The following is an 11,461-nucleotide window of genomic DNA, read 5'->3' on the forward strand; positions in this document are numbered from 1 at the left end:
AGCCGTTCTTGAGATGCGCGAACTCGAAGGCGACGGTCCGCGATTCGACGACGACGGCGCCCGCGGCGCCCAGGACGCGCGGGACGACGCGGAGCACGACCTCGTAGGCGCCGTTCGCGTGCCACTCGACGCTCGTCGGCCGCACGGCGCCGTCCGGATCCACGGCCGTGCAGTCGCCGACGGCCCCGAGGGACGCGTGGCTCATCTGCCAGCAGACCTCGCACTCGGCGACGTCCAGGACGCCCTCGATGGTGCCTCGGACGAGCGCCTCGCGGCCGGCGACGGCGAAGCGGTCGCCCGCGGGCGTCGCGCCGTCCGGCGGCGAGATGCGCGGCGTGAAGGCGCCGCAGGGGTGTTCTCGGAACGCGAACGCGACGACGTTCGATCGGGCGGCGACGGCGCTCGTGCGCCGCGCCACGACGACGAGCTCCGCGGCGTAGGCGCCGCCGTCGTCGCCGTCGCGCGACACGGACGTGTCCGTGGACCCGTCGGCCGCGGGCGCGAGGCACTCGCCGACGACGCCCCGCGCGGGATGCGAGATCTGCCAGCAGAGGTCGCAGCGGGCGCCGTCGAAGCCGGCGTCGACGCGGCCGCGGATGTAGGCGGCGTGGCTGTAGAGCGCGTGGTGGCCATCGCCGCTCGCGACGGCGCCGTCCGGCGGGAACACCTCGGGCGCCGCGCCGCCGCAGTCGTCGGCCGCGGCGCGCGCAGCGACGAGGGCCCACGCCCACGTGCGCAGCGCCATCTTTAAGAGCTCACTCGGGCAGCGAGGGCAGCGGCATCGTACATCCAAGATGGCAACTCTCCTTCAATTACTGTGCAAATGGGCAGCCAAATCAGATGAAACCAATCATGGGTGCGATCCCAGCGTGATCCAAAACGTCGAGCTTCGCCGCCAGTCTTGGACCGACCCAGCCCAAGGCCTCCAAGGACGATGGTGGGCTGCGCGCGATGGCTGGGCCTCGCCGCCCTGGTCGCCGCGTCGTCGACGGCCGACGACGGCGCCTGCGGAGAAAAAGACGCGTGCGCCTACGCCATCGACGCGCCGCGGCTCCGCGTCACGGGCTGCGTCGCCCGCGGCCGCCCCGCGCCCATCGGCGGCACGACGGCGTTCTGGGTCAGGACCGAGGGGGGCATCGACGGCGGCGCGCCCGCGGGCACGGCGGGTTTGGGGCGCGAGCACGACGCGGCCGCGCTCCTGGAGCGCTTCGGCGCGCTCCGGGGCGGCGTCGTCGTCGACGTCGGCGCGGGCCGCGGCCGCCTCGAGGCCGCGCTCGGCGACGGCGTCGCCTACGCGGCCTTCGACGTGGCGTCCTACGACGGCGCGCCGCGGCCGTCGACCTACTGCGACGTCAACAAGCGCGAGTTCCCCCTGTTCCTGACGCCGGACGACGACCGCGACGGCGCGGACGCGTTCGCGTTCCTGGGCTCCTTCGAGTACGTGCTCGACAAGATGCTCGTCTTCCACCTCATCCGGCAGCACCGGGGCGCCCACGCCGTCTTCCAGTACAACTTCCGCGGGTCGACGGCGACGGCGACGACGGAGTGGGTCGCGCCGCTGAGCTTCCGCGCGTTCGCGGAAGCGGCGCATCTCGCGGACCTCGACGCGATCTTCTTCGAGGCGCCCGACGGGCCCGGCCTGAACTGGATGCAGTGCGTCGACAAGGGTTTGGACTGGGCCAACGCCTACGTCATGCCGCGCGACGGCAGCGCCGGCACCGACCTCGTGGACCTCGTCAAAGAAAGGCTCGCGGCGAAGCACAAGGACTCGTTCTTCGTGCGGCCGGGCGAGGTCGCGGCCAAGGTCGCGGCCGTCGTCGCGGCGGACCTGGCGCGGGGCCAGGAGCCCTGCGTGCTCGAGCTCGACCCCGACGGCCATTCCTACATCATGAACGGCGAGTTCGACCGGGCGACGTGCCTCTGGGCCCACGGCGTCGACCACGCGAACACGCGCGTGCGCGCCACGCACTGGCCCGCGACGAACGAGACGACCCTCTTCCGCAGCCAGCACGTGTCCGTCGACGAAAAAACGCCGCGGCTCGTCGCGCCGCTGGAGTTCGTCGTGCCGTCGCCGGCGTCTCTGTCCGCGTCCCTCGAGGCCGCGCGCCTCGCGTACCGGCGGGATATGGTAGGCGGTTAGGCTCGCGGTCGGGGGTGTGGGGTGGCGCCGGCGCGCCTACTTCTCGTCGGGCTGGATGTCGTCGTCGTCGGAGTCGTCGCCGGCCTTGGACTCCGCGCGGCGCTCGGGCTTCGCGGCGTCGTCGTTCGGCTCCTTGGCGCGGGACCGGCCGCCGCGGGGCCGGGACGCGCGGTCGCGGCCCTCGGCGGGCGGCGCGGCGGCGAGGCTCGCCGCCTCGGGCCGCTCCGCGCGGCGGCCGCCCGTGGCTTTGCGGCGCGGCTCCGGCGGGGGCTCGGCCTCGCGCGCGGCGTTCGCGGCGGCCGTCTCGGCCTTGAGGGCCGCGCCGGCCTCGTCGTCGGCGATGAACTCCTGGGTGACGGCCTGGAGGAGCGCGTCGAAGGTCCAGGGCTCGTTCGTCTCCTCGACCAGCGCCGGCGGCACGAGGCGGCGGCTCAACGCCGACAGGTCGATGCGCCGGCCCACGCCGCCCTTGGCGCCGCGCTGCGTCGGCGACGCCGCGCTCGGCGTGATGACGAGCTCCGCGTCGAGCTCGTGGAGCGGCGGCGGCTTGCGGCTCCGGTTCCGCGGCGCTTCCGCGACCTGCAGGGTGATGTCCTCCTCGAGCTGCTCGTCGAGATCGGGGATGATCAGGATCTCCGTGAGCTCGTCGCCGCCGCCGTTCTCGTCGGCCATGGTGCGCCGCCGGGACTTGCCCGCGTCCTCGAGCGACCCGCCGTCGCCGTCGTCGTCGTCGCCGTCGCCGCCGGCGACGCGCGACTTGCGCTCGGGCGCGCCGACGCCCCAGCCCTCCTCGACGTGCTTCCGCGCGCGCGGGGACCGGTCGCCCCGCTCGCCCTTGCTGTCGCCGCCCCGCTTCTCCTCGTTGTTCTCGTCCTCGTCGTAGGCGCGCCTAGGCCGCCGCTTCTTCGGCTTCGCGTCCGCGTCGTCGCCGCCCTTGGCCTCGCCGCCGCCGTCGAGCCAGCCGCCGCCCCCCTCGGCCTTGGCGCCGCTCATGGCTCTCGTGAGGACGCGAGCGCCGCGACGGAGCGCCGGCGGCGGCGACGGCGGGCAGCTATGCGCGAGGTTCGAATGGGGCTGCCGGCACTGGCAGCATCCACGGGGCACGATCCACTGCACGGCACCGTGCGGTGCAAGGTGCAAGCATCCCGGGAGTTTTTGGCATCAGCTCCGCCACGATTGGGCTGCAGTACTCCGAAGCCTGCGCCAGCAGAGCGCGTTCGGTCGTGACCCGCGACCCGGCGGCCCTCGCGCGCGGCCCGGCGGCCCGGCGCGAAAGCCGCCCCCGCTGCCCCGACCGCGAGCCATGGGCCGGTCAGCCGCCGCGGCCCTCGCCGCCCTGGGCCTCGGCGCGGCCCACGAGGTCGTGGTCTACGAGTACGTCGCCGACAAGCTGAGCTTCGCCGAGGTGGGCGCCTCCCGCGACCCCCTCCCGGAAACTCGTCGCCGTCCGAAACTCGTCCGTCGAACCCGTAGGCCGAGGCGAACTGCGCGGCGAAAGGCGGCAAGATCGCGGACGTCGACGACCCGACGACGCTGGCGCAGATCTACCAGGAGTACGTGCCGTCGACGTCCTGCGCGCCGGCGTGGATCGACGCCGTCGACGAGGAGGCCGAGGCCGCGGCGGCCCGCGCCGAGGAGATCGCCGAGCAGCTCTGCCTGATGGACGTCGAGGAGTACGCGGCCGACGACTGCGCGTACATCGGCCGCAAGTGCGTCTACGGCCACGAGGACATCCCGCCCTGGGGCAACGACGTGTCCATGGTGAACTGCAACGCGGGCATCCCCTCCATCTGCGAGTACCCGCCCGCGACGGACAACCACGACCACCTGCCGCGGCGCACGCGGGACGCGCTCGAGCGGCCGCCGCCGGACGTCGCGCGCGTCCGGCGGTCCCTCGTGGTCGTCGACGGGCACGACGATCGCGCGCCGCGTCTCTTGGAGGACGACTGCCCCGGGGGCTGGCTGAGCTACGGCGGCCGCTGCTACCAGGCCGTCGGCAACAACCAGTACTTCAGCCAGTGCCTGGAGACCTGCGCCTGCGCCGGCGGCACCCTGGCCTGCCCGCGGGACAAGGGCACGAACACGTTCCTGAAGAACATGGTCAAGCCGCCGAAGAACCGCGCGTGGCTCGGCGTGTCCGACGCGTTCTCCGACAAGGACGGGTCCTGGCAGTGCGTCGGCGACGGCGAGCTGAACCGCCTGACGTACACGAACTGGGACAACTCGCTGGGCAACGGCATGGACCGGGGCGCCAACTGCGCGTCCATGGACGAGGACGGCACGTGGGACGACGACTCCTGCAACGGCGACTACAACAACGACGACTACTCGTGCCTCTGCGAGCACGGCGGCGAGACGGCGGAGCGCTTCGTCTACCACTTCGCCGAGCAATTGATCGAGCTCAACGAGTGGCAGGACTGGCGCTTCACGGCCGACGGCGAGTCCAAGGTCTGGCCGTGCTGCGCGGGGCGGGAAAGGGTGCGAAATTCAAAGGCTCTCTTATCTCGGCCGTTTTCCACTCGTTTTGGCTGATTTTTGGACGAGCGATCATCTCTCGGAGCGCTCTCAAGCGTAGATGCTCTTTTACGGAACGCGCGCGCGCGGAAAACGCACGTTGAAGCGACGTTGAATCACCCTTCGCCTCAGGTGCTGCGCGACGTGCCAGAACGGCTGCGGCGGCGCGGGCTCCGACGAGTGCATGGACGCGGCCCACAGCGCCGTCATCGACGGCGTCGCCTACGGCGTCTGCGACAGCAACGGCGTCACGCCCTACGACGGCCAGCCCTGCCAGCGCGAGTGCGAGGAGGCGCGGTCGTGGTCCGACTTCGAGTTCGAGGAGGTGCGCCTCATGCCGCGCGGGTCGCCCTGCGGGCCGGGCTGGGCGCTGCCGGGCACGGCGGAGTCCTGCCGGTCTGCCCTGGCCCTCGTGGGGCGGTCCATGCAGACCGCGGGGCCGCTGGCGGGCTCCGCGCCGACGTGCGCGTGGTCGCTCGCGGACGGGTCCGCGGGCGCGTTCCTGCGGGACACGACCTGCGACGAGGCGACGGCGGCGGACTGGGACCGGGGCGCCGTCTGCGTGCCCTGCGACGACTGCGACGGCGTCGGCAGCCGGTGCGCGCGGCTCCGCGTCGACGACCCGCAGAAATACGCGTACGCGTCCGCGGCCGACGACGCGTCCGCCGGGTCCTCGAAGAAGGACGGCGGCCAGACCTGCAACCTCCACTGCCTCCTCCTCGTGGGCGTCATCTTCATGTTGGTGTTGTTGACGACGTGCACGTGCATCGGCAACTACTTCCTCACGAAGGAGCGGCGCAAGTTCTCACCGACGCGCGGCAACCGCATCCCCAACGCCGTCTGGTCCGACGTCGAGCTCCAGGACGCCCACGCCATCCCCGCGGAGGCGCTCGAGGTGGGGTCCGTGCAGATGGTCGGCCGGGGCGGCTACGTGGCCGCGACGGCGGCGGACCCCGCGGACACGGCGTCGGACGCGGCCATCGCCGCGGCCGTCGGGCGCATCGACGCCGCCTGCGACCGCAGCGGCGACGACCCGGAGGCCGGCGCGCTCAAGGCCGACGGCGTCGAGGTCGACGACGGCGGCGCGCCCATGCCGCCCGTCGCGGACGTCGCGCCCGTCGTCGCGTCCGAGGTCTCCGGCGCCGAGATCTGCATCTAGCCCTCCTCTTTTTAATTTTAAGCTGCCTATCGTCTAAACTTGGGTGCTGCGGCGCGCGGCCGCTTTTTTGCGGATTTGCGCTGCTCGATCCCTTCAATAAGACTTCACCGTCAGCCAGGCCGCCGTCCACAGCAATGAGCATCGTCCCAATGAACACCACCTAGACATGGACTCCAACGACGCGCTGATGCAACAGGACGTCACGGATGCTGCGCAAGAGGAGCCGGACGCCGCGCCGGACACGCCGCGCAGCGATCACAGCCTGAGCATCGACCCGCCCAGCGACCCCGAGCCGCAGCCCTGGCGCGCGCCCTGGACCCAGCTGCGATGCTTCTACGGGCGCCTCGGCGGCGCCTTTGGCTGGCGCTACGTGGCGACGGTGTCGCTGACCTACGGCGTGAACCAGGGCGTCGGCGAGGCGCTGCTCTTCGGCGCGCAGAAGTACTTCTTCCTCGACGACCTCGGGCTCAGCGCCGCGCGCGCGAGCCAGCTCGACGGCTTCTCCAACATCCCTTGGCAGATCAAGGCCGTCTACGGCATGGCCTCCGATAGTTACGCGCTCTGGGGCGGCCTGCGCAAGGCGCCCTACATGGTCTGCGCGGGCGTCGGCGGCGTGCTGGCCGCTTTGGCGCTCGGCGCGGCCCGCACGCGCAACGTCGGCGCCGTCGCGCTGCTCCTCGTCGTCGCGAACCTGTCCATCGCGTCGCCGGACGTCATGGTCGACGGCGCGACGGCGGAGCGGTGCCGGACGCACCCAAAGCTCGCCGCGGATCTCCAATCGTTGAGCTGGGGCAGTCTCTACGCGACGTCGCTTTTGGCGAACGTCGCCATGGGCTACCTCGTCCAGCCGGACGTTCTAGGAGCGCGCGGCTGCTTCGGGCTCATGACGCTGACGTCGCTCGCCGTGCTCCTCCCCGCGGCGGCGGGCTGGCTCGGCGAGGTTCCCGACGCGGCGCGGCCGGCGCGCGCGCGGCGCCCCCGAAGCTCGACGCGCAGCGGTCCGCGGTGTTCCGCTGCGCGGGCGCGACCTGCGCGACGTCGCTCGCCATCGGGAACCTGCAGGCGTTCTACCGGCGCGACGACGCGGACGCGGTCGTCGGCTCGCTGACCGTCGGCCTCGGCCTCTGCCTCTCGCTCTTCATCTTCCGCGGTTGAAGACGATCTCGCGGGACCTCGCGTCGGCGGCGGTCTTCATCTTCCTCAGCGGCGCGCTGAGCCCGGCGACGGAGGTCATGTTCGCCTGGTTCCACGACGACGAGAAGGACGACGGGAATTGCGCGAAGCGGTGCGCCGAGGGCGACGAGGACTGCGGCTGGGCCCGGGACCGCGGCTACCCGTGCATCGGCAGCGTCTACTACGGCTACATGCGCGCGACGGGCCGCGTCTTCGGCCTCGTGGGCATCATTCTGTACAACAAGTACCTGAGCCGGTGGCCGTACCGGCGCGTCTTCGCGCTCGGGTACCTCGTGACGTTTTTGGCGAACCTGTTGGATCTGGTCTGGGTGACGCGGACGAACCTGGCGCTCGGCCTCGACGACGAGTTCTTTTTGCTGGGGTTGGAGGTGGTCCAGCCCGTCGTGTCGCGCCTCGCGTCCATGCCCATGTTCGTGCTGGCCGCGAAGCTGTGTCCCGCGAACGTCGAAGCGACGCTCTTCGCGCTGCTCATGGGGCTGTCGAATTTTGGGAGCGTCGTCGGCATCTACAACGGCGTCGCGCTGCTCCACCTCTTCGGCGGCGTCGACGCGCCGGAATTCCCGCGCCTGTCGGCCTTCGTGGCGACGCGGACGCTGTGCTACCTCGCGCCGTTCGCGCTCGTGTTTGTCTTGGTGCCCGCGGGCGGGCCGGACGACGACGCGGACGACGACGACGGGCCCGCGGCGCTCGAGCTCGTGGGGACGGACAGCGCGGAGGAGCGCGCGCTCGTGTAATATTTAGTCAGTCCAAGGAGAAATTAGACCTTACTCGTAAGGCTGTCTGCCTGTCGCCCCCCGCAACGCTAACCCCGCGCCGAACCTGCCGGCAGCCTAACGTGCGGCTAAGTGTGCGGCTCGGCTTTAAGCAAGTCTTTAAGCTCGGCTGGTACCGGCCGGAGAAGCCAGAGATGCCGGCAAGATCCGCCCGGTGGGTGGGCGCTGGGTGGCGCATCTGACTTGCCCGAGCAGCCCGCTATGGAGACTCCGAAGGTGAAGGCTGAATTCGACCAAGCGGACTACGACGCGCTGCTGAAGCATTACTACGAGCCCATCGTGCAGCACAACGTCGAGCTGCCCGGCGGCCGGACGCTCCGGCGGCAAACATCGCCGCCGCGAATTAATCAAGAATCACCTGGTTTCAGGGCGCTGCGGAAGACGATTGAGGGTCTCAAGAAATCAAACGCTGTCAGCAAGATCTACCAGCTGCTCCGCGAGCTCAACGCGTGGGAGACGCGACCGCCGTCGCTCGGGGGCGCGCTGCCGTCGTGGCAACGCGGCTTGGCGGAGGAGAGCGCCGTGACGGAGACGATCGACCTCACGGCGGAAGAAACCGTTATAGATGTCGACACGTACATCATCGACGTGTTGCTCGTGGGCGTCGTCCGGCCCAAGCCCGACCCCGACGGCGGCGCCCCGCGCATGGTCGCGGTCGCCGAACCGGCGCCGTTCCAGGTAAAGCGCGAGGCTGACGGAGGCGAACAGTCCGGCGCCGAGACCGACGACTACGAGGCCGCGCCCCTGGTCGCTTCTCAAGATGGCGACTCTCAAGATGAAGAACCTCGGCCGCGCGCGGCCGGTAACGCCGCAACGGCGCCCACGCCCGCGTCAGCCACGATGTCGGCGCGCTACAATCCGGAGCCGCCCGCGGGCGCCATGCTTGACAAGGCGGTGGCGTGGGACGGCGAATGGTACCACAGCGGTTCCAAGAAGCTCCGGCCGCTGTGGGTGGTGAAGGATCCGGACGGCTTCCGCGTGCGCTGGAGCGACCGCACGGAGTGCGTCGTGGACAAGGACGAGGTGCGGCAGCACGGCAAGCGCATGAAACCCGTCCCCGCGTCGCCTGCGCCCGCGCCCACGCGGGGGAAGCCCGCGGCTGCCAAGGCACCATCCAAGAAGGCGACCGTCGCCAAGGCCGCGCCGACCAAGGCGAAGACAAAGGCGCCGGTCAAGGCCTCGGTGACGAAGAAAAAGGCGTCCAAGCCCAAGCGCAAACCAACGATCGAGTTCCTCGAGTTCCGCGTCATCCTCCATTCCTTCGACGAGGAGGACGACGCGGACGAAGAGGAACTCATTCGGGTCGCCATGCCCGGCCTGCTACGTTGCGACAATGAGCACAAGTTCCGGGCGCGGGCGGCGAAGGAGAGCGACTGGTTCGACATCAACGAGGATCAGGCGCTCGACGTGGGATGGAACATCGGCTTGGCCGACGAGTTCGAAGAGCTGAATCACGAAGAGCTGGGGGGCGAGGTTCAGTGGGGTGACTGCGCTGACTCCATCGAGGCCTTCGAGCGGGGGGAAGATCGCTTGGACAAGGGATGCTCCTACCTCTGGTGGTGGGGGATTGGGCTACAGACGCGGCGAAAACCGGGCTACACACCGCCGCCGCAAACGCCGGGCACGCGCGAGCGGGCGGTCCGCGGCACGGTGCAATTCCGGGTCCTCGACGCCGAATTCCGGGTCCCCTCCAAGGCAGAACTTCGGGACGGCGACGCCTGTCGCGTTGACTACTGGCCCACTCGGTCACACTGGTTAGTATAGTAATTTACATGCCGTGGTAACGTACATGGAGTACACCCACGAGTCACCGCGTCCCGTTGGCCCACTTGGCGTCGGACTCGTTGTGGACGACGGCGACGAGGTCGCGCTGGGTGTCGCTGAGGCGCATGGCCGCCCGGTAGGCGAGGTCGAGGCGCCGCGCCTCCGGCGACTCGGAGAACTGGGCCGCGGCGGGCCCCGCGCGGTGCTTCTTCGCGTGCTTGGACGGGATCACGGGCCGGAGGCCGATCAAATCCGCGATGGCCGCGGCGACGCGGTCCAGCGACCCCTTGTCCGTGGACCCCCAGTCGAGCTCGACGAGCGCCGCGACGTCGGGCGATGAGCGCTTGAGCACCTGCCACCGCGCCTCGACCTCGTCGACGAACCAGAGCGCGCGCTGGAAGGAGACAAAAGTCCGCTCCCAGAGGTCGCTCGCGTCGGCGCTCGCGCCGCAGGACGTCGCCTCCGAACTTTTCCCCCGCGCGGGCAGCCGCAACAGCACGCGGTCGCAGTTGAGCCAGGGCGCGAACCAGAACCAGCCCGGGCTCTCGCGCTCGAGCGCCCCCCGCACCTTCTCGTAGGCGTAGTTCTCGCGCCAGGAGTCGGCGGTCTCGTAGCGCGCGCGCCGGATGCGCACGACGGCGACGTTCCGCTCGGCCCGGATGGCGCCCGCGTACCAGTAGAGCGTCTCGTGGCCGAGCACGAGCGCGACCCGCCGTTTCGCCCACGTGGCCTCGTAGCTCCGCCGCACGAGGGCGGCCTCGTCGTCGACGGACCGGTCGCAGCCGTACCACTCCGTGAACTCGAGCTCGTGGGGCACGGTCTTGAAGTGGGCCAGGTCCACGTGCGCCTCGAAATCCGCGCGGCTCGCTTTGGTGCCTTTCGCAAAGTCCGCGGGCACCTGCTCGAAGAAGAAGTTCACCGTCGACTTCTTGCAGGCGCCGTCGGTCCAGGACGCCGCCGACGTGAGCGTCGTCGTCCCCACGTGGCCGTTGGAGAAGCCCATGACGAGCGCGGGGCGGTCGCCGCACGACAACGCGCGCCGCTGCGCGGCGGACGCGTTCGCCGGCGCCGCGGCCGTCGACGCATTGTTTGAAGCCGGCGCGCCGGGCGGCGCCGGCGGGCTCCGGTTCCGGCGGATGGGCACCCAGATGCGGGGCTGTTCCGCCGCCGTCGGCGCCGGGGCAGCGTGGCGCCAGAGTTCGAAGTAGTGGACGGCGTAGATGGCCCCGACGATGACGCCGGGCGGCAGGAACAGCGCGACGATGAGCGACAGGAGCGTGAAGACCTTGAATTTGCCGCGGCCGCCGCGCGCCATGTCGTTCGCGCAAGTATTATTCTAGCAGACCTCCATCGGCATGTGGCGGCGCTTCAGGATCCCTGCAACGGCAAACAAATTACATGGCGAGCGCGGTCTTGACCACGACTGTGTCAAGGCCGCGAGGCCGCCCGGCCGCTTCCGCTTCCGCCGCCGCACGCGCGTGACGTTCGCCGCCGGCCGCGGCCGCGGCGCCGCGCGGGTTCTCGGCGCCGCCGCGGCGAGGGGCTCGCCGCGCGCGAGCCGGTCGACGCAGGTCTCGTCGAGCGCCGCCCGGAGCGCCGCGTTGCCCGCGTCCGTGAGGTGGAGGCCGTCCTCGCGGAGGTAGCCGCCCCAGTGCGCGCCCCACTGCATCTGGCCCCGGACGTCGCAGAACGGGATCTCCAAGCGCCCCGCGAGCGACCGCTGCCGCGCGTTGAGGTGCTCCGTGTGCACCTTGTGCGCCGGCAACAGCGACTGGAGCACGACCGTCGCCCCCGTGCACCGTTTCATGTATTTCAAAGCAAAGGCCGCGATGTCAACGTGTCCGCCGCGCGGGCCGCCGGTGCTGCACGTCGTGACGCCGAGCAGCACGAAGACGAGCCGCGGCTTAGCGGCGCAGG

At 70.8% G+C, this 11,461-nt stretch overlaps 1 protein-coding gene across 1 annotated transcript; it reads left to right on the forward strand.

Moving 5' to 3' along the window:
- Positions 1 to 6,174: 6,174 nt before the first annotated feature.
- Positions 6,175 to 7,540, forward strand: AURANDRAFT_2498 (hypothetical protein; the record flags this gene model as incomplete). Its single annotated transcript, XM_009038923.1, has 3 exons — positions 6,175 to 6,753; positions 6,971 to 7,098; positions 7,162 to 7,540. Coding segments are annotated over 3 exons (1,086 nt in total), but the record flags the coding sequence as incomplete, so codon positions are not given.
- Between the last annotated feature and the right edge of the window lie 3,921 nt (positions 7,541 to 11,461).

Source organism: Aureococcus anophagefferens, assembly GCF_000186865.1.
Source record: "Aureococcus anophagefferens unplaced genomic scaffold AURANscaffold_10, whole genome shotgun sequence".
In the NCBI taxonomy this organism is placed as follows: Eukaryota; class Pelagophyceae; order Pelagomonadales; family Pelagomonadaceae; genus Aureococcus; species Aureococcus anophagefferens.